This window comes from Eublepharis macularius, chromosome 3, assembly GCF_028583425.1.
Source record: "Eublepharis macularius isolate TG4126 chromosome 3, MPM_Emac_v1.0, whole genome shotgun sequence".
NCBI classification, from domain to species: domain Eukaryota; kingdom Metazoa; phylum Chordata; class Lepidosauria; order Squamata; family Eublepharidae; genus Eublepharis; species Eublepharis macularius.
This window is the reverse complement of record NC_072792.1, coordinates 72,256,324-72,284,167: the sequence shown is the minus strand read 5'-3', so window position 1 is coordinate 72,284,167 and position 27,844 is coordinate 72,256,324. Positions and strand designations below refer to the sequence as shown.

The window sequence follows — 27,844 nt, the reverse complement described above, 5'->3', positions numbered from 1 at the left end:
AGGAGGTTGTCAGTAGCAGTTGTAAGCAGAAAGTCTTTGCAGAGGGAGAAAGTGTGGCTTACCGGAGGCTAGCAGCTAGTCGCCATGATGGCTCTGCTTCCGTCTTGAGCTGAAGGATTTGTTTCAGAGAGATTATCCTCGGCTGCATCCAAGGACCTCTCTCCAAATAGCATCCAAAGCTTCAGGGGTCTTCTCCAAAGTCCCCCTAGGAGTCCGAAAACCTCTGGACACCTCCAGACAGGGCAGATCAGCTATGTCTTGAGGAGCTCTCCCCAGACACAATTGACTCACTGCTGCCGTTCCAGAAGTCCTGGCTAATTAAATCTGCTGGGGAGGCTGGTTGACTGTATTTGAGAGGTAGTTAATGCCTCCTTGAGGGAAGGAGTGGTCGCCCTGCTCTTGAAACAAGTTATGGTGCACTCACCTCTACAGAAGACTATCCTGGACACAGGAGATCTTAATAATGATTGACCAGTTTGAAATGTTTTGTTCTTGAACAAGGGGACTGAAAAGATAGTGGCTGGACATTGAAGCTTTTCTGGATAAGGCAAATTATTTAGATCCTTTCCAGTCTGGTTTTAGGCCTTGTTATGGGACTGAAACAGCCTTGGCCATCCTGGTGGATGACCTGTGCTAGAAGATTGACAGAGGGAGTGTGACTCTGTTGATTCTCTAAAACCTCTGAACAGCTTTCAATACCACAGATCATAGTATCCTGGACTGCCTTTCCAGACTGGGATTGGAAGACACCATTCTGTGGTGGTTCTAGATCTATCTGGAGAGAAGGTTTCAGAAAGTAGTATTAGGGAGCTGCTGCTTAGCCCCTTGGACTTTGTCCTTTGAAAGAGGGTCCCACAAAGCTCTGTCTTGTCCCCTAAGCTTCTTAACATCTACATGAAACTGCTGGTTTCAGTCATCTGGAAATTTGGGCTGGTTTGTCACCACTATGTAGATGACACACAGCTCCACTTCATACATCCCAGGGAGGCTGTAGAAACTCTGAACTGCCTGAAGAGAGCTTTGGAGTTGATGCAGGCAAATAAACTGAAGTTTAATCCCAACAAGTTAGAAATGCTACAGGAGAATGGAAGGTCTATCACAGGATTTAAGATGTCACCCATTCTGGATGGAATCGCGCTCCCCTTGAAGGAACAGGTTCATAGTTTGGGGGTGCTGTTGGATCCAAGCCTACTGCTGGATAAGCAGGTGGCAGATGTAGCCAGACATGCCTTTTACTAGCCTTTCTCAAATATATTACAGGGAAATGTTTTAGCCTTAGGAAATTGCAGGATTGCATTTATCACTGTATTTTTCCTTTATTATATATTTACTTGCTCAGCTATAGTTCTTTTTCCTTTTTGTGATCAATGACCCTAATGACAAAGTTAATTTTCTTCTTTTTGTGATATTCATATTTTATTATAGTTCTTCTGTCACACATCAAAGCCTCATTTGGCCCACACTCTCCAAGGGTGTCGCATTAAAAAAATCCTGGTGTTAACTCCAAGATGAATCTTTAAAAAGACAAAAAAAAAAAAAAAGCTGGTCTAATTTCCAGAAGAGATAAACTGTCACATCTGTACAAGCATCTGGCGGTGGTGGTGGAGGAGGAACAATGCCCATAATGGTCTAATGACTTGGACATGGGAAGAGTTAAGTAAATTCCATATTCCTATGGTAGATTAAAAGTGCCTATTGGGCACAGGAATATAACTCCTTATAATATTTAATACACTAATGTTACTGCAAATAATACTGTAATTAAAATGATTAACACACACAAATACTTGCAAGCCAAATATGGGCATATCAAGAACTAATCTAGTGCCTCTTACTTTTTAATTCACTATCTCCCATAAAATAAGCAACATCATCACTGAATGCACCCCAGGCACAAGCAAAGATTACTATATAAAAACAGCACTTTTAGCAAAGGAACTTTATTTATATTGGTATACTTATAATATATGTGAATGATATTCAGTGACACTTTTCCCTTATGGCCAGCCAGCTCTTTAGTGCTAGGTTTGATTTCCCACCCCCCTTTTCTTTCTTTCTTATTTTACTTTCTTTTTTTAAAAAGGGCTTGGGGAAGAAATCTAGGTTCTGGGAATTTATCCCCAGGAAAGTGTGAGCAGTGTACAACACTATTAGTGCTCTCCTTACACCATTCTAGGCCCATTGACTTCAATGTTTGTAGAAGGTTGTAACTGCATAGCGTGACAAGGGAAGGAGAAGGAAAATTTGGACACTTTTTTTGAATAAAGGTTTTATTTAAAAAGGAAATTATATGAATAATAATAAAAAGTACATAGGAACATATACAAGCACTACATTTGAATTAAATTTAAACTAACAAAAAGTATATTCAAAGTTTATAATAGCACAACTAAATTATATGATAGCTCTCTTCCCCTCTACTTAGTTGCTTATACCCAGACTTTAATGTCAATAATTTTTAATCAGTCATCTCTTCTGTATTTTATCTCTATAATATAATTACCTTAATTTATCTTAGTTTTAACCTAATAATTGAAGAAATTTTTCCATTTTTCCCAGAATGCCAATATTGGTCTGTTATGCATATAGGAAGTTAATTTAGCTTTTGATGCATATTCATACATCTTGTCTGTCCACTCAGGCATGTTAGGGCACGAATCTGCTTTCCATTGCGCTGCATATAGTACTCTCGCGGATGTCACCGTATTCCAGAAAAGATCTCGCTCTTCTTTTATAACATTATACAGTAAAATATTTAATAGCATATTTTTTGGATTCAGCTCAAACCTGAGCCTAAGAATCTTCTGCACCTCTTCATGTATCTTTATCCAATATCTTCATTCTTTCTTGCATGTCCATCACTATACTGTCCACTATAGTCCTTACTAATTTTTGCGATATATTTGGGCCCTCCTAATCAACTCAGAAACTTCAGCTGGTGCAAAACACTGCAGCTCATTTACTTTCAGAAGTTAGAGTATGCATATTGCTCCCATTCTGCAGTCTCTCCATTGGCTACCCATCAGTTACCAGGCTCAGTTCAAGTGCATGACTATTACATTCAAAGCCCTTCATAACCTAGGCCCCTCATATCTATGGAATCACCTCTCTCCCTATGTTTTACAGTGGCAGCTTTGCTCATCTGAACAGGGCTTTCTGTAGATACCACCCTGCAGTTGGGCTAAATCAACAGCTGCTCACACACACACTTTCTCTGTGGTAGTCCCCACCTTATAGAATGTCCTGCCCAAGGAGGTCAGGAAAGCTCCCCCTCTTCTGGCTTTTTACAAACTAGGCAAGACTGAATTATTCAGGAGGGCTTTCTACTCAGATTATATGGCTGTGTCATAAGAAATAGCTCAAAATAAAGTCAGAACAAGGGATATAACTAGGCAATTGAATACTATCTGCTGGATGTAGATAACAACAACATTCGATTTATATACTGCCCTTCAGGACAACTTAATGCCCACTCAGAGCGGTTTACAAAGTATGTTATTATTATCTTCACAACAAACACCCTGTGAGGTGGGTGGGGCTGAGAGAGCTCCAGAGAGCTGTGACTAGTTCAAAATCACCCAGCTGGCTTCAAGTGGAGGAGTGGGGAATCAAACTTGGCTCTCCAGATTAAAGTCCCACACTCTTAACCACTACACCAAACTGGCTCATCCCACTGGGAAGTTTGAAGATCCTAAAGATGGCATGTTAATTACTTATGCTTTAATTCAGGAAGGTTCCATCTATGTTTTCAGCTTTCTATTAGTTTTCAAATTTGCAGCTATTGTATTTTTTTTATTCAATGTCCTAACTGTTGATAATATTATATTTTTGCTCTGTGAAATATCCTAGGTATTGATTATATTGTATTCACTTGCAGTATGTAATCCACCTTGGATCTCAGTGAGAAAAGTGAACTATAAACAAACAACAAGAATAATAATTACCATCAAGTCACAAAGTATCCTGTTACCTCTCTCTCTCTACCAAAGTTGATTAATATATCAAGAGACTGCACAAGGCAAATTTGAGCTTAAATCACCATTTATTATGTATAGTAGCTCAGCACTGCCATGATCAGTAACTGATCAAACTATCCTTCTATCCAGAGGCTCCTCAATATCAAAAAAATGATATCTGCACTAGTAATAAATTAGAGTTATGTGTAAAGAGATATAAAAAAGCCCTTATCTAAATTCTTGCCATACATTACATTTTATTATGACCATTTAGTAGGGGAACCATACATCACTGTGCACTGAAGACTTGAATCTACTATAGCAACACTTTTATGATAGCCACAAAAATGAAATGGCAATGGCAGTATCGTATATACTCCTTCTTTATTTTTTAAAGACAGTTTTTATCTTTGTTTCTAAGAGATAAAAACCATTGAAGAATTAGCATAAAATTGTGTTTGAAAGCAAATATAATTTAGAACAGTGTAATAGAGCATTTAATTATGACAATAAACATTCCCTTTATGTACCTATTTATATTTTCATTTTCCTACAAAAAGGAAAGCACCTGTGTTCTAAACAAAGGAAGAAAGTGATGAAGGAAAACAGGGTTGCTGTTGTTCATTGAGGTCTTCTGTGCAAGCACACATGGGACTGCGCTTGCACAGGCCTACCCGCTCGAGGATTTGTAGCTAATTTTTTCCACGAGAGGGCGCTTGATGCCTTCCTGAGCACAGGCACGGCTGTTTTCCTGCTGAAACAACCTATACCCGGGAGGTGTGGTGCCCTCTGCCCTCAGCTCCTCTTGCCGCTGCTCTCCTCAATATGAAGAGCACCAGCAGGGAAGGAGGGAGGATATGTGTGCCTGCACAGAAGGCCTCAATGAACAATAGTTACAGGTAGGTGCAACTCTATTTTCATTGTTGGTTTTCTGTGCATTCCGACATGGGAGATTAACAAGCTTCTCATCTGAGCGGTGGATTCTGCTCTTCAGCGAAAAATAGATTGCAGGATGGCTGTGCCCGCTGTTGTCTCTTGTCTGTCAAGGACGTCCAGGGCGTAATGCCTCACGAAGGTGTCCACCAATGACCAGGTCACTGCCCTGCAGATGTCCAGCAGAGGAACCCCTTTCAGGAACGCCGTCGATGTCACTGCGACCTCATGGAATGCGCACGTACTCCCAAAGGACAAGGTAAGTTGGCATCCTATAACACAACCTAATAGTCTGCACGACCCACCATGCAATGGTTTGAGCACTCGCTCTATTCCCTTTTTTCAGGCCTGTATAACAAACAGTTGGCTATCTATTCAAAAAGTCTTAGTACAGTGTAGATAAAAAAGTATAGCCCTCCTAACATCCAGGGTGTGGAGCGCTCTCTCTGCCTCATCCATTGGGTTAGGAAAAAATACTGGGAGCGATATCTCCTGTGTCACATGAAAACGTGATACCACTTCAGGCAAGAATTCCAACCTAGGCCTCAGGGCTACCTTCTCATTATGTATTTTAAGAAAAGGTTGCTCCACCAACAGAGCTGCTAGCTCTCTAACCCTCCTAGCTGATGTTATTGCAACCAACATTGCCACCTTCATGGAAAGTTCCCTGAGGTGGCAGGTCACTAAAGGTTCGAAAGGGTGCGGTAATAATTTGCATAGCACCAATTGGAGTGACCATTGTGGAACTATCTTCCACATTGGAGGAAAAATATTCAATAAACTCTTCATAAACAGCTTTGAGGTGCAGTGAGAAAACACAGTCTTTTTATCAACTGGGGAATGAAAGGCTGAAATCGCTGCTAAGTAGACCTTTATAGACGACACAGAAAGTCCTGCATTCTTCAGATCTAATAAGAACTCTAAAACTAGAGCCAGGGGACAGGTGAAAGGGTCAATCCCTTCCTGTGTCGCCCAAGCTGTAAATTTCTCCCATTTGTAGTCATAAGACTTTCTGGTTGATAGCTGTTTGACATTCAAAATAACCTCTGCCACTCTGAACAATGACTGCCCTATTGTCTCAGTAACCAAACTGTCAGTTTGAGTTTGTTTATAGCATGGTGATGCACCCCTTGACACAGGATCAAGTCTGCCTCCCTGGGCAGGTGTCGGAACGTTTGGTTCGTCATCTGGTATAAATGATAGAACCAGGGTTGCCTGGGCCAAAAAGGTGTCACAATTATGGCTGTCATCCTTTCTGCCTGCATTTTGCTCGCCGTCCACGAGATCAATGGGATGGGGGAAACGCATAAAACAGACTCCTGGATCATGTCATCTGAAAAACATCCCCTAGGGAACCTATGTCCGAGCCTCCTCTGGAACAGAACAGAGGGGCCTTTCTGTTTATCTTGGTGGTGAACAAACCTATGTTCGGTAAGCCCCATTCTGCGAATATTGGTCTGATATAATGGTTTCTTATGGACCATTTGTGAGAGTTTGAGCCAATCCTGCTCAGCCATCTGCGAGCACATTTTCTGCACCTGGTATGTGCACTGCTTAAACATGTACATAGTGTTCTATAGCCCACTCCCATAAGGCAATAGCTTCTAGGCACAAATGGCGAGATGTTGTACCCCTTTGTTTGTTCACGTAGAACATAGCTGTGTTGTTGTCCATCAGCACTTGCACCCTTTTGTCCCTGGTCGTATCTGAGAAGGACATTAAGGCAAAATGTATCACTGGTAGCTCTAGCACGTTAATGTGTAGGAAGAGTTCTTCCTGGGACCATGTACCATGGGCCATAAGGCTCCCACAGTGTGCACCCTATCCTGCAGTAGATGCATCCGTGGTAACAGTCACATCTATGCAGTCACTATCCTTTGGTGAGCCAAAGGATATCCCTTGAATCAGATTATCGTCAACCACCAACTCAGGCTCCTAAGAATCGGTCTAGGAATACTGAACTTCCTTTCTTGACTGTGAATTAAGGCATAGTAAACAGATATAAACCACAGCTGCATCTCCCTCATACGCAGCCTGGCCAGCGGTGTTACCGTTGTGGTAGAGGCCATAAGGCCTAGTAATGTCTGGATTCACCTAGCAGACTGAAACCTCTGACTCATGAACATCCTAATCATGCCTTTAAGTTTCAAAGCCCCGTCAACTGGTAAGAATGCTTTTCAGGGAAGCATCAAGGACTGCACCTATGAATTATACTTGTCTAGATGGCACTAATCTAGACTTCTTATGGTTAACAATCAGTCCTAAATCTGAACAGGTATTTAGCGTTAGGGACACCTGTCTATTCAAATCATCTTCCAACATGGCTGAAATCAGCCAGTCATCCCAATATGAATAGATGGAACAGCCCAGCATTCTAAGGTGGGCAACCACCACTGCTACACATTTAGTAAAATCCCTAGGGGCCGTGGAAAGCCCGAAGGGAAGTATATGGTATTGATATACCTTACCTGCACACAGAAACTTCAGGTATCTCCTGTGGGAGGGGTGGATGGCTTTATAAAAATATGTATCTTTCAGGTCGATCACTGAGAACTAAACATTAGGGGGCAGTAAGGTCATCACCACACAATGTGGTCATCCTAAATTTTTGTACTTCTACGAACTTGTTCAACTGTCTCAAATCTAGAATGGGTCTGATACCCCCATCTTTCTTCTCCACTAGGAAGAAGTTTGAATAGAAGCCTAGTTGTTCCTGTTCAGTGGACACTTGCTGCACAGCCCCTTTTTTAATGAGTGCCTCCAGCTCAGCCAAGAGCTCAGGTTATGGGTCAGGAGATGATTCACCAGGAAGATGGAGACATGTTAAGTAAGAGAACTCAATTTTATAACCATTCTCAATAATATTAAGAACCCAAACATCAGTGGTGATAAGGGACCAGGCAGCATAATACACACTCAACCTGTCCCCAAAAACTGGTTCAGAGTCCCGGTCTAGTCAGAATTGTTTTGGCACATTCTGCTGCTGCTCTTTGCCGGGCTGAGGTTGAGAGCTCAATCTAGCCCTGTAGCTATGCTTCCTTTTGGAGGGACCCCCTTGGCTCGCTTGGTATGAGTGGTTTTGAGGATGCGTATAAGCCTGGTACCTATATGGCCTGCCTTTATAGTAAGGCTGGTGCCTATATTGCGGTTTACCCAAGCTTTGTTGCATTGGTGGGAGACCGCTGTATGACCTGGCAGTCAGTCTATCCTTTTTTTTCTGCAAAAGGTAGTCATCAGTCTTTTCTGAAAAGAGGGATTTACCCTCAAAAGGAAGATCCTCCACCTTGTTCCTGGTGTCGATCGGCAAGGCTGTAGATCTAAGCCAAGCATATCTTCGGAGGATGATCGTAGAGGTCAGGGCTCTGGTCGCAGAGTCAGCAGTGTTCCAGCCTACGTTCATCTGATGCCTTGCTAGCCTCAAGGCCTCTTCCCAGATGACCTTGGCCAGTGGCTTTTGTTCTTCAGGGAGTTTATCATGGAAAGCTGCCACTTTCCCCCACAAGAAGATTTGATAAGCAGCCATCATCACCGCATAGTTGGAAATCTTTATGGCTAGAGCTGTGGATGCATATATCTTCCTCCCAATAGCATCCAACTTCCTACCGTCCATGTCTGAAGGTGCAGAATGTGACACCTGTCACTGGCGAGACTGCATCTCCTTGGTCACTAGTGATGAAAGAGGGGGGGTGGATTGAGAGGAAATGGCAAGCGTCATCTCGAGTTTTGTACAGTGCTTCCATCGTCTTAGTTGAAGGCACGTTGAAGGCTGGCTTCTCGCATAAGGAGTTCATGAGGTCCACAGAGCCCTCAATGACTGGGAAAGTCACATTAGCTGCTGACCCCGAGTACAGGTGTCGCAGGATCGTCCTTGGGCTTGGGGTCCAGAGATGTTATGTCGATCTCTAATGCTTTGGCCATCTTCTGAAGCAATTCAGTATAAGACCTGAAGTCCTCAGTAGGAGAGTTCTCACCAGGTTCTCCCAGGTTCTCAAGTTAATCAGTTATTCTACCTGGTTAAACATTGATTAGATTTTCACAGATGGGATATTCCTGAGTGGTCTTTTTGTGGATCACAGGTTACAAATCAGTATTTCTGGCATGCAAACCATCTCCCTTCTCTGTCCAGAAAAAATGGTTCTATGGGCCCTTTTTTATTTTTTAAGAAATTAATCCAGTTCATTTCTCAAGTATATTGCATTGGGTGACCATTTTCCCAGGCAAGCAGGCACAAAAGGTTTTTCATTAACCATTGATCAACATGAGCTGACTTTGTTTTAAACAGCAGCTACTCCTTGTGGGTGTTTGATGGATGAAAATGTCTCTCTTTCATCAACAAATTTTCATTGTAGAATGACAGCTCAAACAACAAAAAAGTACTTGTCAAGAGATACAAAACTAGCCATCACCAAACTAACTGGGTGGTGGTCACCAGTAGGAGGAAAAAACAAAGAAAAGCAAAGGCAGAAAGGGAATTTTTTAAAGAAGATGATAAATAATCCATTTTAAATGCCATAAAAGAATCTAAATATCATAAATGGACATTCATCCATCCACTCAGACTTTGACTGGAGTCAATCACATGCAGTGACCAGTGGCTAACCCACAGTTTAAGAGAACTTCTTTCACATTAACAAGATTTGAATCAAACTGATTAATCTTTTACCTCTCTACAAAGTGCATATAATTCTTATTGCATGCTGTAGAGGTTACCCTTCCAGTTAAACAGCAGTAACAGGACTGTGTGTGCATCGCATCGCATCAAAACAATTCCTAAAACCTTTAAGTAAATTAGGTATTTCTGCATATGGAAGCTTAGTATGATCTGAAAATTCCCATTCATCTTTCAGGCACAGCCACTTTCTAATGCTACTTCCATTCTATATTGAGAAAACAAATTCCCACATTTTACTATAATATTAAAACAATCATCTTTGTGCTGCTGAATATTTCAGAATTGTTGACCTGCCCACCAGGTAATCCAAAGCAAAGTAACACTTCTAACAGCACTGAAGACAATCAGTTTAGAAGAGTGAGTATAACTTTGTTTAGTATTATTGTATGGTAAGAACCCATTAATGAGAGGGAAATACAGTAAGAAGGTCATGTTGTTGATTGAAAAATATCTTGCCATAGTAAAGAGCGTCCTCACTATCCTTCTCAGATCTTCTTGAGAGACTGGCATGCAACCCAACATGGCTGGGAAGGCCAATATGAGGACCGTAAAATAAAGTTAGTCAGCTACAGTTAAACCTGATTGATGCCACATGGAGAAGGATGCTGTGTAGGATGTGACTCTTCCCACTCTCAACAACATTGCAGGCAAATTGGTATTTGTTCTGATTTATCTTCCTGTATTGAGTGAAGAAGTAAGGGGATGACCAGTAAGATAGCATGGTCATTGCTTCCCAAGTAAGTATCATTTTAGGAAAGTACAAGTGTGGATCATTTCAATACAAGATTATATTTAAGAGAGCAGTTTGATCAGATTGGTAACATCTGTCAGTGCAATCCTATGTAAAGATATTCAAGTTTAAGACTGGAGTAATTCTGCATAGGATTGCATATACAGGTTACTTATTGGCCCATGCCATTGCCTTGCTCACTATGACCAGGGTGTAGACCTTTAAATAAGTGAGTTATCACCAAACAGGTTTTTGTGTGTATTGTTGTATTGCGTGTGCTTGTGCGTACTTTTAACATCTACATGTAGCCACTGGGAGAGGAAATCTGGAGATTTGGGCTGAGTTGCCACCAACATGTGAATAACACTCAGCTCTATCTTGCACTTCCAGAGAATCTGTGAAAACAGTGAATAGGTACCTGGAGGCAGTTTTGGGATGGATGAGTGCTAACAAGGTGAAACTTAATCTCAACAAAATGGAAATGCTACTAGTGGAGGAAAGGTCTGATCAAAGAACTGAGGTGTCTCCTGTCCTGGATGGGGCTGCACTTCCCTAAAGGAGCAGGTTCATAGCCTCGGGGTTCTGCTGGATCCACTGCAATGCACTCCCTGGGGCTGCCCTTGACTGTCTGGAAGCTACATTTGGTACAGAATGCTGCAGCCAGAATGTTGACTGGAGTAGCTTGTAGGGACCATATCATTCCAGTCTTGTTCTATCTACAATAGCTTCCAATTTGTTTCTGCATCCAATTCAGGATCCTGGCATTGGCCATTAAAGCTCTATACTATCTGGGACCAGCATGCCTGTATGACTGCCTACTCTCATATAAACCTATCCAACCTCTCTGTTCATCTTCAGAGGCTCTGCTTCAGTTGCCCCCACCATTTGAGAATAGATGGGTAGCAACCTGAGAAAGGTCCTCAGTTGTGGCACCTAAACTGGAGAAGTGACTCCCCAGGGATATTTGTCTGTCTCCCTCAGTCATTTGTCTTCTGCTATTGGGAGAAGACTCTTTTGTTTTGTATGGCATTATGTCACTAATTCTTATTAGCACCCACATTTGTGTGTTTTCACGTTTTTATATGTATATACTTGTGTTTATATTATATTTATTTAATTGTTTTATATATATTTATATTTTAAATGCCTTTTTAATGTTTGAAATGCTTTAAAGTTTGCTGCATTGAGGATCCTGAATTGGCTGCAAAGGCAACATAGAAATGTTTTAAAATAAATAATAAATAAATAAATAAAATGGACTGCAAGAGCTTCTTCTGTATACATAATGCCCTTGTCTTCCCCTCCTTTTCCATATCAAATATGAGAGTGGTCACAAATTCTAGAGCTCATGCAGCTGTGCTAGCCTTATGGACTGATGCTGGGATCTGGAAATAAAATGACAGCTGGGAGGCCAGAGCTAAATACAATTTCCTTCCCTTCACCAGTTCCCCACAATCTGTCTGCGCAGTGCTCAGGTTATTAATGGAACTGACATCTCTGTACAACTGACTGAACACTGGCAGCAGCCAGGTAACAAGGGAGAAGCTGACAGCCGCAAATCTAATGCCAAAAGATACAAGATAAGCAAAGGTGGTTTGGTGATTAAGTTTCAGATTATGCCAAAGACTATGAGACTAATTCATTCAGACCTACATTTTTGCTCAGGAAATTACATATAATCTATATTTTATACGTAGGGGTGGGTGCTCTAGGAAGTGTGGTTATTACAAATCCTGTTGAATCTGCCAAGCCACTCACACTATATCATTCTTTGGTTCCAGCCAATCTGCTCTTCTCCTACCTGTTCCACCAGCTCTGCTCTTAGAAGTTTTTACTACCAGCCATGAAAGCTGTGTTAACCAGAAGCAACGCATCTTTGAATATCAAGTCACCAAAACATCTTTCCAAACCTCCAGATACATTCATTTCCTTTTCAGAACTTCCCTCCATAATAATTTGTCCTTCAGTGAGATTTTCCCTCCAAATTTATTTTCCCTCAAAATGTTCATTTTCTCCAGTAAATTGACCCTTCCCATTCACAACCTGTGGAAAGAGAGAAAAAAACCCACCAACTCTATTTCTGTCAGTCTTTTTTAACCCAGGCAACCAAAGGCCCTTGTTCACCTAGTTCAATGCCAGGCTCAGTCACTATTCCTTAGATCCTCAGTCTTTTGCAGCCTGCGTCTGTTCTGCCAGCGTCACTCCTTCCACGTTAAAAAAGGAAAACAAAGGCTTTAAAATGTCCGGTCCTTAGCTACCTTCTCTGTACCACTTTTTGTCCACTATACTGCAAAAATCAATGTGCCACTCAATGTGGCTGCAAACTGGCAACCTTTTTGGTACAAATGTGCCAAGTCCACAGGATTTTTTAAAAACAGAATTTTTAACTTTTGTTCAACACATGCATGTTATTGTAATGTTAATTACAAGGTTGTGTGTAGACACTGATTTTTCATGACTGTTTTGCCCTTTTACAAAATTATAGATGTCTTTGAAGTCTGTACCTTGAACAAAAAAACCACAGGTTTTTTTACTCACCTAAATATTGAACGTAAGATAAATAGCTGTGGACTTTTGTATAATTCAATATAATTCATATATTCAAACTGGAATATTTTAAATTTGAAAACCCTCGTTAAAGAGGTTAAGCATTGAAGGAAACACTTTCATATTTTTCATCTTAACAGCAACAAAAATGTATCTACGTCTAAAAAGTGACATTTTCCAAACTGCTTTTCAGATCAATATGGAAACGAGCTCGCTCAAGATTTGTCTCACACAACATTTTCAATTGTTTCTATGAAAAGGAAGATTTAACCGCAAATGTTCCTATTGTAAAAAGTGATCAGTAAGAATTTAAGACACTTTGTGTACCAAAAAAGTTGTATAAGATGAGTGGTGGGGTGTGCACTGGATAAAATATTTTAATTCTGTATCATAATTTTTAAAAAGTAAGGTGTTTCATTTCCATTAAGATCAGATTCAATGTCTGCCAATTGTTTTCCATGCATAAAAAATGGCAGATTTTCCTGAGCTGATATTTTTTCACTAAATCAGGGCTTTTTTTCTTGGAAAAGAGGTGGCGGAACTCAGTGGGTTGCCCTCGGAGAAAATGATCACATGGCCGGTGGCCCCACCCCCTGATCTCCAGACAGAGGGGAGTTTAGATTGCCCTCTGCACCACTGAGCGGTGCGGAGGGCAATCTAAACTCCCTCTGTCTGGAGATCAGGGGGTGGGGCCACCGGCCATGTGACCATTTCCCCCCCCCCCGCGTTCCTGCTGAAAAAAAGCCCTGCACTAAATTATATCAAAATATCAGGAATCTCAGTTCATCCTCTTCTAAAAACTACTTTATTATCAGGTGAATTGGACAAAGGCGTCTTATTTTATAGCCCCTTGAATAAAGTTTCCCCAGACATCCTCTCTGCACAGTGGAAAAAGGCATGGAAATAGCCACAATTTTCAGGACCATTTTTAAAAAATAAAATAAAATAAAAATCAAACCTAGTAGCTGCAGGTAAAGGTAAGTCCTTTCAGAGTGTCTGTCTACTGAAGAATCCACCTGTCCTGCTGATCACATGTCAGAAAGAAAAGAAGGCTATCTAATCCAACCCTCGAAAACAAACATTTATTGTTACCTAAAAGCACTAATCAATCTGCAAAAAAGTGGGAAACACTAACAAATAATAAATTAAGCTCTAATCTTTATTTAACAAAAATGCCTAAAACAACATAACATTTTAATGAAACATATTCTAAATCACAAATCAAGCAGAGGATGGTTTCTGCTTAAAGGACTGGAGTTTGTTTGTTTGTTTTTAAAGGCCACTGGTTGCATTCACTTCCGCCTAGGGAATGTGATATTATACTCACTGTACTTTTCTTGCACTAGTGAGCAGCCAGAGTCATATAGAACAAATATTTCAAAAGGCTGTGTTCCTGACATACTCTGTTGAGAAAAAGATCATTGCCCATAAGGCACCATTTTTAGAAAGTATGTTCTTTTCCATTTTTAAGATGATTAAGGCATAGATGCCTTGGTTGGATTGAGAATACAGCAGTACCAATACAGGCCCCACTCTACCCCACCCCATCTAAAGCGTAGGATTAAAATAATGTGATAAATCCATTGCCATTTGCCAAATTTGTGCATTTAGTACTCACCAAAACAAAGTGCTTAATGCATTTTTGAAAAAAATTATCCTAATTGCTATAACAGAATTGGAATCAAAATGTCAAAATTTAAACTGAGGGCCACATCTTGTATGGCAAGCATAAATATTATAATAATATATAATTATTCTTATAATATCCATTAAATAAGTATTGTAATGCTTAAAGGAATAATCTGTAAGGACACAGAGATTCATATATGTAGAAGGCCTGCATAGAGATTGCAATTGCTTTTGCTCCTCAGCGTGTCTGCTAATGAATGCAGGTCTTTTTACTTTATGATGTATACCACATGGACCTGCTGAAAAATTATTTGCCAGAAAAAGTGTGAAGAAGCTATAAAACACTATGAAACATTTGAAATTATGATACATTTAAACTGATAGGACCTAACTCCTGTTTGTTTTTTTTAACTGGTTGTGTAAATTTTAGTCAACTGGGGAGGGGGGAAGACTTTCATAAAGAGTGGGATTTAATAGTGTAGTAGCAACTCTATTTGCAACTGCTTATATGATCCTATTCCCATTTCCTATTCCCATTTCCCCCACTCTAGCTGCATTAGGAGATGGTCCACTGGGAAAAACCCCAAACCAATCAATGGTGCATCAGACATCACAAGAAACAGAGTTCAGTCCATGATGGCCATGGGCACAGCATGCCGTGCTCATCCACTCTCTTCACACGCATAGAGCAATTGAAGGCTTTCTGGTTGGAGAAACCTTGAACTGTGCTCTAATGTACCAAGACATTCAAATGCAGACACCTGGGCTGATTAGATCCTCTCCTTCCACACTCCTCAACCAGGTTAATTCTACTTTAGAAGTGGGGAATATAAACCTCACTTCATCACCTGCATTCAGATGTCACAAACTGAAACTTGATTCAGGTCTTCAAACAGGGAAACTTTTAATTGTACTCCATGTACAGGAGGGGGAGTGGGAAGAGAATCTGTGTTTGTGCTCCTTGAGGACCAACTTCTGTTGGTTATGAATGATGTCTGAACAGCTTCAGTTTGGTGTAGTGATTTGGTGTAGTGGTTAAGAGCGTGGGACTCCAATCTGGAGAGCTGTGTTTGATTCCCCACTCCTCCACTTGAAGCCAGCTGGGTGTCCTTAGGTCAGTCACAGCTTCTGGGAGTTCTCTTAGCCCCACCCACCTCATGGGATGTTTGTTGTTGTAGGAATAATAATAGCATACTTTGTAAACCGCTCTGAGTGGGTATTAAGTTGTCCTGAAGGGTGGTATATAAATGCTGCTGCTGCTGCTGTTGTTATTCTGTGCCCCAAGCCAGTGCCATCATCCCATATGCACAGCATGTCAGCCAACCTTTTACACAGCTCTTATATCTCTCTTGTCTGTAATACTTATTTCTCACACTCAGCATCAATTTTAGAAATCTCTTCTGTGAATGTGAGGAAGTAAATTAATTTACCATGGTCAGGCAGCAAAAATGCAATATCTTTTTCTTCTTGCAATGACAATCTGCCAATGAATGAAAATTTTTGAGGAAATGGCAGTAAATTACCATTTTAAAGAGAACCCATGTTAATACCACATTAACATAGTCTAAGTCCTGGGCTACCTCCGTTTCTTTTCTCTGCAGAGTGCTTATTATGGAACGCGGCATTCAATATAGTTTCGCTGAGAGAGCAGCCTGTTATCTATGCCTCTGCTGTGAAGCAAAGGAAAGCCCTTTCCAAAAGCATGTTTTCCACATTCAGCAGCTTTCCTACTAGGCTACAGGGTGACTCAGACCTGGGCCAGGACAAGAATTTCTGATGAAGTATGTTCATGACCAGCCAACATAATGCGCTGCATGACTCATAAAGAGTGGTATACCCACCCACATAAATGGAGGCATCTAAATAATGCAGATTATTTCATGTAGACTATCAATAGGAAGTGGTAAATCAAGAAACAAGATGGTTATTTTAAATCTTAGACTTCCTTTACACATGACAGTAAAAGCACCACTGACAGTGCAATCCTAAGTAGAGTTACTCCAGTCTAAAACCTTTGAAATCAATTTCAATTTGGAGTAATTCTGCTTAGGATTGCACTGTGAGTCTCTGCTATGTGTGAATGTTATTGTAGCTAATGCAACTATTACACTAGTATTACAAACTTCTATAGGAAGAAATCTATTTCGGTCCCCAAGTCATTCAAAAATGTGCAAAGGAGGAACAACTCTGTGACAAGGGATGGAGGGGAAAGAAATTGAAATGTGATGTTACACTCACAAGCTTTTCCAGCACAGACATTTAATATGCCATTACTTGTTGCCAGCAGGGACGTTTTTGATTTCCCTTGACTTCTCTCTGCACATGAAATCCTGCTTGATGTCCACAGAACTGACATAGATTTATATCTGATGGGTGCTTTTGGAAAGTGTAAATGTATTGCTTGTCTCTAATTTTCAGTGAACTGTTGGTTAATAAAGGACATTTGTTACATTATGCATTAAATGTTAAAATGTGTGACATTTTGGGGAAACAGGTCTGTAATGGAATGACACACTGTTACAAGGGAGAGAAGACTTTTTAAAAAGTTTTTTTTAAAATAGAGAGAACTTCGAGTATGCAAATGACCCTCGGGTATTTATACACATGAAAGAAGCTTGAACACACATCTGAGCCTCTGTTATGCTATTTGTGCTATACATCAACATTCTTAATACAGGTTAACAAGGAAGGGAAATGTAGCAGACTGATTTAAACCAAAGCCAATTTAAGGATTGAGTGTAAAAACACTATTAAGGCTGAAAGGATTCATATGTACAGCCTACTTAGAGCTTTGATTTTAGATAGATAGATAGATAGATAGATAGATAGATAGATAGATAGATAGATAGATAGATAGATAGATAGATAGATAGATAGATAGATAGATAGATAGATAGATAGATAGAGTGTGTGTTTTAAAAAAGAAGAGTTGAAGAAAAGCAAAACGGTATGAAAGCAAATTGGTGGCACCAGTTACTAGTGTTGTACTGTCTATGGCAGCACCTTGAGCTCCACCTAGAGAATTATGTGAGAACTGCACATTAAAATTAGAAAATGAGATCCCAAAAATTTCAGCTAATTCTTATTGCTAACTGCCCACTGAATGTCAAGAAAACATCCAACGCAGCTGAGTTAATTAAATTCCTGTTTTAGGTTTCATTTTTCTTCCTTTTAAACAAAGGGATAGAAAACACAAATGTTTTATTGTATACTGTAAAGAAAAATAGGCTCCCTTGATGGTCAGAGTAGAAGAAACAAAAACAGAAAAGCTTTCAAGGCAAATCACTGGTAAATATACCAGTCGATACTAATGGCTGTAGCCTGGGCAGACAAATACTTCATGTATCTGTCAAGATACAACATGGAGGGTCTTTATCAAGGAAGCCTAATATCAGGGTCTGGATCAATAGATGTGGAGTACCCATGGTGACTAGCCCCAGCCTTAACAAAAACACAGCCTTCTCAGTCACAAAGTTTCAGGATTCCTTTGACGTTTAAAATAAACTGGTTCAACTGAAAGTGTCTGATCCAAGTTCCCTTAAAGCCACTGAAAGCATCTCAAAATAGAGGATACCAGGCCCACATGTCTGAGCAGGTGAGCAAGCTACACCACAGCCAATTTTTCAATACATGGTTTCTCACAAGAATGTAGCTGTCTTACACTGGCTACCTAGCAAATAGATAAAACGAGACCTTCTACAAAACTAATGGAAGTGATGTACAATCATCTTCTGCCATGCCTGCCTCTAACAACTGGGGCAGGAAGCAAGAGATCAAGATTCCACTTGCACCAACAACAGGTCCTGCCATGTTCTGGAGCTAGCAGACAAAGTTCTGAGGCAGTGATCCTGTTTGTCTTCCTTTCCTTGACACATCTTAAGGCCCTGGTCTATGAATCAGTATAGTTACAACCCACTCCCAACTGCTCAGTCATTCATTTTTAACATAATCAAAGTAGCCAGCAGCAACAGCTGTCATAATAGAGCTTGATAACTGATGTCACTGATATCCCCTTGCCATGTTTTATCATCCCTTGGTTTGGAGTCCTTGATGTCTATCATAAATCAGTCACTAACTCAAGGCACTTTCCCTCAGCATCTCAAAGAGGTGGTCATCCTTTAAAAACCATCCTTAGACAAAAATGTTGTAACCAATTATCACCCAATCTCTAATCTACCCTTTCTGGGCAAAGTGGTCGAGAGAGCAATAGTCGACCAACTCCAGGTCTTCTTGGACAACTGTTGTACTTTGGACCCTTTTCAATTTGGTTTTAAGCCAGGCTATGGGATGGAAACAGCTCTGGTGGCTTTAGTTGATGACCTCCACTAAACAGCCATGATTCATTGTTGCTCCTTCTGGATCTATCTGCAGCCTTCGACACAGTAGCCCACACCCTGCTGAGGCATTTGGAGACAGAAGTAAGTATCAGGGTATGTGCCTTGGACTGGTTTAAATTGTTCCTCATGGGACGAACACAAAGGGTTGCTATTAGAAACCAACCATCCTCAGTGTGGGAATTATCTTGTGGGATTCCACAAGAGGCAATTTTATCCCCCATATTATTCAACCTCTATGTATATGAGAACTCATTTGTAGCTATGGAATTGGGTGCATCAATATGCAGATGACACCAAACTCTATATTTTGCTATCCAAATCCCCTGGTGATGCAGCAGAGGTACTGAGGCACTGCTTGACAGCTGTTGTCAGCTGGCTGAAAGCAAACAAATTGAAATTGAACCCAGATAAGACAGAAGTGATGCTGGTTGGAAAAGCTGAGATCTTGAAGAAAATTGCGCTTCTGACCTTTGATGGGGTTCAGTTGACCCTGGTGGACTCAGTTAAGAGCCTGGGGACTATTCTAGCCACAGCACTGCTGCTAGAAAAGCAAGTAAATTCAGCTCCAAAAAAGGCCTTCTTCCAACTCAGACTCAGGTGGTCCCGTACCTTGACATGGCTTATGTGGCCACCTGGATTCATGGTACAGTAACATCGAGACTAGACTACTGTAATGCTCTCTACATAGTTCTCCCTTCAAAGTTCACTCAGAGACTCTAGCTGGTGCAGAATGCTACAGCTCATTTACTCTCAGGAGCTAAACAGAACTCAGAAAGAAGCATTGATAGGGAGAGTGACTATTTGCTACTCCACTGAGTAGTCTGCTGATGTAGACATAGGCCTACTTACTACAGAGTTTCCTCATTGCAAAACATGCCATATAAATGGGTTATGTTTTGTTTCAGAAAGATTTCATCTCTGTGCTTGGCTTTATGCTTGCTTTTTAAAATTTCTGATACCATACCTTATTATATATGCTCACCGAATGTCCTAACTGTTATTAATTATTGTACTTTTCTCAGTGAATGTCATAGTTGTTCATTAACTGTTCACCGCCCAGAGCCCCTGGGATGGGCGGTATATAAATTGAATAAATAAATAAATAAATAAATTATATTGTATTTTCACTTGCACTAGGTAATCAACCTTCGACCTCAGTAAGAAAGTAGTAGTAGTAGTAGTAATTTTAAATGGTCTGATTCACTTTTGAATAAGTTCTTGAAATAGGTAGCCTGATGTACAATGTACTTAGTGTTAAACCATTTTGCAGATTACTAGCAGTTTTCTCATCTGCATTATCTAAAAGCTTTGAAGGTTACTTTTTGAAAGGGAGAAAATATCAAATTATGCCTGTGTTCATATGAACACAGCAGGTAGAAAATGACTCAGCTGCAGTCTCCACAGAAGTCCTGTCAGAGAGGGCATTTGCCAATAAGATGGTATCCAATCACTTGTACAAATAAGGTGAAGAGGCCATTTCTTCCCCTGTGTCTCCGTGTATGCATGTATCTTTTAAAAGTGTCACTCTACGTGCTGTTTGGCATTTGGATGAGCTTCCCCTGAGAGCTTAAAATGGAGGATTACAATAACATGGCTCCAAGATCCTTGTATATTTGTAAACAGGCTGCATACCTGTTGTTCTCTAACAGAACACTCAGTATTCAAAATGTTACTACCAAGAGGTGATTCAAATGTAGAAAAAAAATCCTTTCTGGACTGAACCACAGTGCTTGAATTACAGGGGTCAAGGAGTTTTAATTTAATATAATTAAAACTCTCTGTGTTTTCGTAAGCAGTATTCAGAAAACATACACCAACCAATACCCCAAAGGCAGGGTAAAAAGAGTATCAAAATATATTTAAAACATTTTGAGAAAAGAAATAGCCACATATGAACAAACTAAGGGGGGTTGAGCATGGGTGTCAGCAGCCACCATTTCAACCAGGAAGGCAGCCTGTAGGTGATGCTTGCCAGCCCCCCCTCCCAGGGTGAGAAATCTCTACCCCCACTTGGCACTCCTGGCCCCACTCACCAGGCAGGGGTGGGGGGAAGCATGGGGGGAGAAGCATGCACACACGCCCTCAGACTCCCTTATTGTGCAAGCATGACAGAAGAGTCGTGGGTCACACTGAGGCCCAATTAATTAAACATTGCCTGTTTGGAGGTGTCTTTTAATTAATCTGGCTTCAGCTTCCCCATCATGGCAGAAAAAATGGCGTATTTTCAGGCACAATGGAGGAGCACAGGTGCACTTCACAGATGAATAGGAATTTTAAATCATTGCTATTAATGTGCTGTTTTATAGAATGTCATCCACCCTGAGCCTGCCAGTTCAGGGAGGGCGGAATAGAAATTGAAGGTAAATAAATAAATAAATTAAATAAATAAGTACTCTGCTACCTCCAGGCCCCTGCGCTGCCACCCCCAATTTGGCCCTGGAGGCCTGGAAACCCTAATGGAGGTGCCTGCAGCCAAGATGCCAATGGAGGAGTCGCGGCAGGGCCTGGGGGTGGTGCATGCTGCTGCAGGGCTGGTATGGGGGCAGCAAGGAGGACATCATTTCCCAACAAAGAATTAACTACACACCCCAGCATCAGCAGTGTTGATTCTAAGTGTGTTTTAAAAAATCTTTGATACTGATATCGGCACAAATATTGTCCAGCTTAACTCTGTGAACTAGTTTTTATTCCTCCTTTTTTATGGGTCCAGAGGAATTTTAAAGAAGAGATTTCTCAGAATTCATGCTAGCAGGAAAAGTTTTAAAATAGCTGTTTCAGCTTTTGTTGTTCTTTTTCCTTCTCACAATTTGGTAAGTTTGTAATAATGGGGGGGGGGGGTGGCATAAATAAAAGAGCTGATGCCAAGCCATTGAGAGCCAAGCAAGTTTTGGAGGTATTTCTTTTATTTAGTACATGATTTCATCCTGCTAGTCCTTCAAAGATTTCAGCGTGAAATGCATCAGCCTCCTCTCCTCTATTTTACCCTCACAGCAACTCTGTGAGGTAGGTCATAATCATGATGAGAGAGATTGACCAGGCCAATGTCACTCAGCAAGTTTTATGGCAGGGTGGGGAGCCTGGGTCTCTCGGATCCTAGTATGACTGCTACACCAAACTGCCTCTCTTGGTATAGTCAGCAATGAACACATAAAGGCTTTGGAATTTCTTAACTAGGGAAGATGGTTTCAGAAATCCATCCCCAATGGCTAGTAAGAATGTTCTTTCAAATCAAGCTTGTTGATTAGCTTGTCCAAGTGCTCCAATCAGACCAAAACAGCCGTAGGCACTAGCAAGTAACTATGAGGATTAAACAGGATGTGGGAGGGGGAAATAAAAAGAATTACATCACAATACAAACATATGGTGTCATTTTAAATAGGATACTTAATAGGAATTCAATAATTCAATAGGATAGGAATTCAATAATCTTTAAAAAAAAGCATTAAATCCCTTTACCTTTTCAGTTGCTTTTCTTTGTGTTTCTAAATCCATCCAGGTATTTTCTTTTGCTAGCATGTCTATAAAAGCCCAACGAATCCCTTCAGTCAACTCTGCCATCTGAAACAAAGGTTTCCCAAAAAGGAACTTCAGAATTGTACAGTACCATCAGCATGTACAGCCAGTGCAGATGTTACTATGTACCTAAATGTGCATAAGAGCAAGATCTGGGTTCAATAGCTCCTTAAAGACCAACTAGAGTATGAACTGTTGAGATTCAAAGCTCCCTTCATCAGGTGCTACTGGACCCAGATCTTGCTCTGCAACTGTGGTCTAGAAAGCCAGAGTTAGAGGCAGGAGCTGTTTTGCCTTCTTCCACATCAACCCACTCTTCATAGGCTGTAATGATAGCCAAACAGGAATCCATCAAGTCTGAGCATAGAGTCTGATGGAGCAGTGATTAAAATGGGACCATCTATACTGCAATGTTATAGCACTGGATAGTAGCATCTGTGTACATTTCCATTTTTTAATATACTGCACCTGCGTAAACTTACCAAAATTACTGTAGGACCCTGACAAACTCACTTTTTTGTCCAATCAATAACAAATGTAAAAGTGCATTATATGCTTGTTTTAATGCAATTAGATGACTAATAGGCATACCTATTCATCAACAATTTTTAACATGGTCATATATTGCACTTTTAGATACTTTGGTGACAGGCTTCTCAGAAAAATCTGAATCTGACAGAGCAAAATGAAAATTTTCAGATCCAAGAGCAGTTGTACACCACCACCATTGGTTGATGGTACTTTAAATTTCAAGTCAAAATGTAAAAAAAAAAAAAAAAACCTCTGAAAAACAATGTTCATCTACCTCACCGATAGTTCTGATATTGACTCAAGTGGGTATCTTTTCTTAAATGGCTGAAGAAAATTTTAGTATCTCATTTTTATGCTTTATTACTATCCTTTTATTATTGTATAATTTGTATACAATACAGAAATCAGTACAGACACAGCATTAAATATGACCAAGCATTCAACAGTGTGGAAGGAACTGCATCCCAGGGAATAAAGTAACTTAGAAAATATTGATGGCTGAGCATTGTATCAATTAACTTAGTGCACTAATGAGGTGAACTCCCTGTACTTGGAGGTTGCCAGTTCGTATTCTAGCTATACAATTGGACCCTCGTGTATAGTCTGGATTTTATGCACCAGCTGTAGCGGTAGGGGTGGGAAGAGAAATCTATTCATACCATCAGAGTTGTTACCAAAATTGCTCAGGCGTAGCCGTATGAAATGCTGCCTAGACTGCAGGTCAAAAAACAGTGCTATATTTAGACACAAATAATATCTCTTTGATAAAAGGAGGGAAGACAAGAAGATATCCAGGGCATGAGCTCATCAGTGACTCAGTCTGAAAACACCATTTTTCCTTTAATTCATTATTTCTTTAGCATGGACCTTCCCCTCTAGTAAAGGGGGGAGTTGTTGTTTTTTAACAATATCTATGCTGCTGAAACCTAGGGTGAAAATAGAAGAAAAGAATGAACAAAAGATAGAGCTTGTTAGATGGGGAAGAAATCAGCAGGTTCAGTGATCCATTGTGAATGGTTTGCTCGTTTCCTTGCAGATAAAAATCTCTCATGACCATTTTGACTTGGACACATTAGCAGTGACAGGATCAGATGATGCCAGGGCACCAACCTGTCCAGTTATTTGGGATACTTTTCAGTTTGTTCTGTCTGTGAATATGGACAGGATCCTTGGAGGTTTGAGGTCTACTGCTTGCTTGTATGACCTTTGCCTAGAGATGCCAGCCTCCCCAGTGGGGGGGGGGGGGTAGGAGTGAGGACGTAGGCCAGGAGCCACCGGAGCACATGGCGGAATGGTATGCATGTGTGCTCTCTGGATACACTTCTGATTGAAAACTGGAAGCTATGGGGTCCAGCCTCCCTCTCCTCTTGCCCCACTCATCATCACTGCAGGCGGTGGGGTGGGACTTGGAGTGTTGCCTGTGTGTGCCTGAGGGGGGCATGGAGGACTCTCTCCACATGTGCTCCTGGTATTTGATAAGCCAGCCAGAGGACTGCTACATACAGGGGGGGGGGGAAGGTTGCTGCCAGGAAGGAGAGGTGTGAAGCAATATCCTGGGATCTCTGGGTCTCCCACTTAGTGAGGCCAGACCACTTAACTGTTTGCTGTTTACAGAGGCAGGGATGGACTTTGGAAATCTGGCACTGGAGATAGGATGCTAGCCCCCAAGCAGTTTCCCTGCTCCCACAGGCTGTCATTCCACTCTAGGGGCCATAATCCCAGCTCTGGAGTGTGGCTCTCAAGGTTCACCACATGTTCTCATCCTTGCAACATCTGTTTGATGCAGTGATGCGTTTCAAAGGCATCACAGCTGGTCAATGGGCAATCGGTGCTCCCGCCACATCCAATGGGCCTTCCAGCCTCTCCCATGGTTTCCAATAGGCATTTCCATAATTCGTTTTAGACCCTTCCCTTTGCCCACCTCTATGGAGCTGCCCTTCCAGTACTTGGAGGCTGCTCCTGAGTGCCAAGAACTCTGGTTGCACCCTTGCTGGGTCATGCTGCCTTTCTAGTCTTACTGTTCAAGGAGGGGGTGCATGTTTTGGGGGGCAGTGGCGGAGAAGGGGTTTGCAAGCGAGCGATGTTTCCCAGAGGTGGAAGGCAGAGATGAACTATTTCAGCAACCCAAACCATGTTTTAACCTTTCCATTTTGTGAGGTTCTGAGACTTAATAAACTGCCATTGGGAGAGAGGAAAAGACTTGCAGAAAAACTCCTAAGTCAGGGACAGAGTTGCTCCACCTTGCATTTGGATACTACGTTTAAAATTGACCAATCCCTTGCTTTTAGAGAATCAGCTGAACCCTGGTTATGGGCTTACTACTTCCATCCTTAAGAGACTTGTCAGACCTGAACTGCAGTTTGTCCCTCTTCTCTTAGGTTTTTTCCTTGTTTCCCAAATTAAATTTAATGTCTGGCTTTTACTTTGCCTACTGGACACTGACACATAAAAATTCTTCCAAATTGTTGTCATAGGTGTCACTGTGGAAAACAGGACACGTTGAAGTTGACTCCCACCCCCTTGCAGCAAGAAATCCAAGCTCTCTTGAGTCAAAGGTTCTTTAATGAGATATCCTAGCTTCAGCATATATATATGTCCATTGGTTACACAGAGGCAAGTAAAAGCATCTGGCTGTACTCAGGTCTCCTGTTGAGAATGACATACTGAGTGCTTGTTACAATATATCTATCTCTCTACATAGGCCCCCCCACCCTCGGTGCCCATCCAGCTGGGTATAGCCAGTGGGAGAGCAGGAAGGAGCTGTCCCAAGGCCGCTGCAGCGAGCCATCCCAGATAAGAGCTCAGTCGTCCCGGGAACTAGACAGCAACTATGGAAAACAGACACATGAGAACATACTGCAATATACTCAGAGTAGGCAATATGGAGGGACTGTGGGCAACAGACCTGACAATAGGTATCACATTTGGAGTACACCATTTTTTTGTTGCCAAGATTCTTCCTGAATTGGTTTCCAATTCAGAGGCTCTTATAGTCCAATCTTAAGCACAGTTACTCCAGTCTAAGCCCATTAATTTCAATGGGCTTAAACTAGAGTAACTTTATTTAGGACTGCACTGTTTATCCTGCAGTGACTGGGGATTAAGAGTTCATTCCATAATTGTCTACTTTATGGAAGAAGAGAACAAATTTTAAAAGCATTAAAATATATAATAACTTACCATTTTCCTCTTGTCTTCCTGGAAATGAAGATCTACAAACATTCTGCCAACAACGTAAGGGAGAGCATTTTCCACAAAGTTTACACATTTATCCCATTGAGCCTCTAAGGAAGTCGTCCCCTGGATTATCTGTTTTTGATTTAAGATTGATAAATTATGATGAGCTTTCTTTAGAAAATACCTGTGGCAAAGTTCACAAAATAAAACAACCAGTGTGTATTAATTAGGGTTTTTATTTAAATCAAGTATTTGGTTACAGAGCAATAAACTTGCTGGTTCAGACCTGAAATTGACCAGAGGTCTACTAAATAACCAATCTATCTTCTGTTTACCTCAGTTTATCCTAAAGGCATATACAAGTAGGTATATACAGAAGGAAGTAATTATCCTCATCCAACTCACATTAGCTGTGTCTAGGAGCCAAACTAGATGTCATGGGGCAGCCATGTTTGTTAAGTTAGGTGTTTGCATTGTTCACCTATAAAGTGAGAAGCAATTCTAATGTTTACATGTGAGGGAAGCTAAGTGCACCACATACCTCACTATGCACTTGCAATCACGTCTTACCTACACTTTTGCCAGTAGTGCCTTCATAAACAAATACAGAAATATGTGATCAATGGATGTGGCATCTCCCAAATTTGACCTCACTGAAGCCCGATTTAGCTTTGATCACAGCACAGTGGGATGAGGGGCTTCTGGACTCCCCCTGTGCTATTTTCCTGGACCAAAATGGGACCCTGCAGTCTTTCCAAATGCCGTTCCCAGCAGCTGTTCTGCGGTTGTGGGGAAAGTGAGTCAGGTCCAGGAAACCTGGACCAGGCTTGTTAGAAATCATATCATGTAGCTTGATACCTGCTGAAACCAACAGTACAAGCTGATCACTATTGTCACCAGTGCAGCTAAGTAACAATGAGAGCACCCACATCTATTGTTCATATGCCTGCCATATTCTCATATGAAGCAAGGTGCTAGAGGTACAGGTGTCTAATATTTATAAGAACATTTAATGGCAGGAACATAGTGAGGTATGGGGAACATTTAGTCAAGAAAGCCAGTCCTGACTCATTAGAAATCATAATGTGTAGCTTGGCCAAAAATTGGCAGACCGAGTTTATCTGGGCCGGGACCTGTTTCTATAACAGCTTCAGTATATGTATATAACTGAAAACACACCAATCTCTTGCCATTCATATATTTAAAGACCCACATCCTTTCTGACATAGAGATTAATGTCCATAAGAGTAACAAATAGAACAATTTTTAGAAACATGTTGGGGAAATCACTATCTTCTAGATTTTGCATAATTAACACTTTCTGACAAACCTTTTGAGAATGTCAGCATCCATCAGCCAAATGGAACTAAACACAGCTTCACAGTGTTGAAAATAGCCTCACAATTAATTAAACTATTCAGTCTCTAACATATTTCCAGTTGCATTCAGCTCATTATAAAGTCCCAAATAATGACCTAATACATTCTCTCTGCTCTATATCTTAGCTACTAGCAAATGAAAATCACTGCCTGACAGAAACAGGATTCTGAAATAAAGGGAGAAAGACTTGGATGTCCAAAAAGATAACTTTGTTAACTTCCTGGAGGCAGAGATATGGAATTTACATTTAAACCTGTGTCAGGAATCTAGTCCACACTGATTCCTGAACTGGTGTCCTGAAGTCTAGAAGGGCAAGTGATACTCTTTAATTTTTATTAAAGCTTCCAATTCAAGTTTATAGATTGTCTAAACTATAAGACTTATGACTACAGATCTCCACTGTCAACTTGTCTAGAGTCGGGCCCTTCAACTCCAGCCC

General features: G+C 40.9%; 1 protein-coding gene across 1 annotated transcript in view; it reads right to left on the bottom strand.

Annotated features, from left to right (window-relative positions):
- Nucleotides 1–27,844, bottom strand: part of PHEX (phosphate regulating endopeptidase X-linked) — a 177,050-nt gene that overhangs the window by 90,261 nt on the left and 58,945 nt on the right. Inside the window, exons 11-12 of the mRNA XM_054974975.1 lie at nucleotides 26,029–26,157; nucleotides 22,261–22,362 (exon numbers count right to left, since the gene is read on the bottom strand). Coding sequence (XP_054830950.1) covers nucleotides 22,261–22,362; nucleotides 26,029–26,157 — 231 coding nt within the window. The remainder of the gene's footprint in view (nucleotides 1–22,260; nucleotides 22,363–26,028; nucleotides 26,158–27,844) is intronic.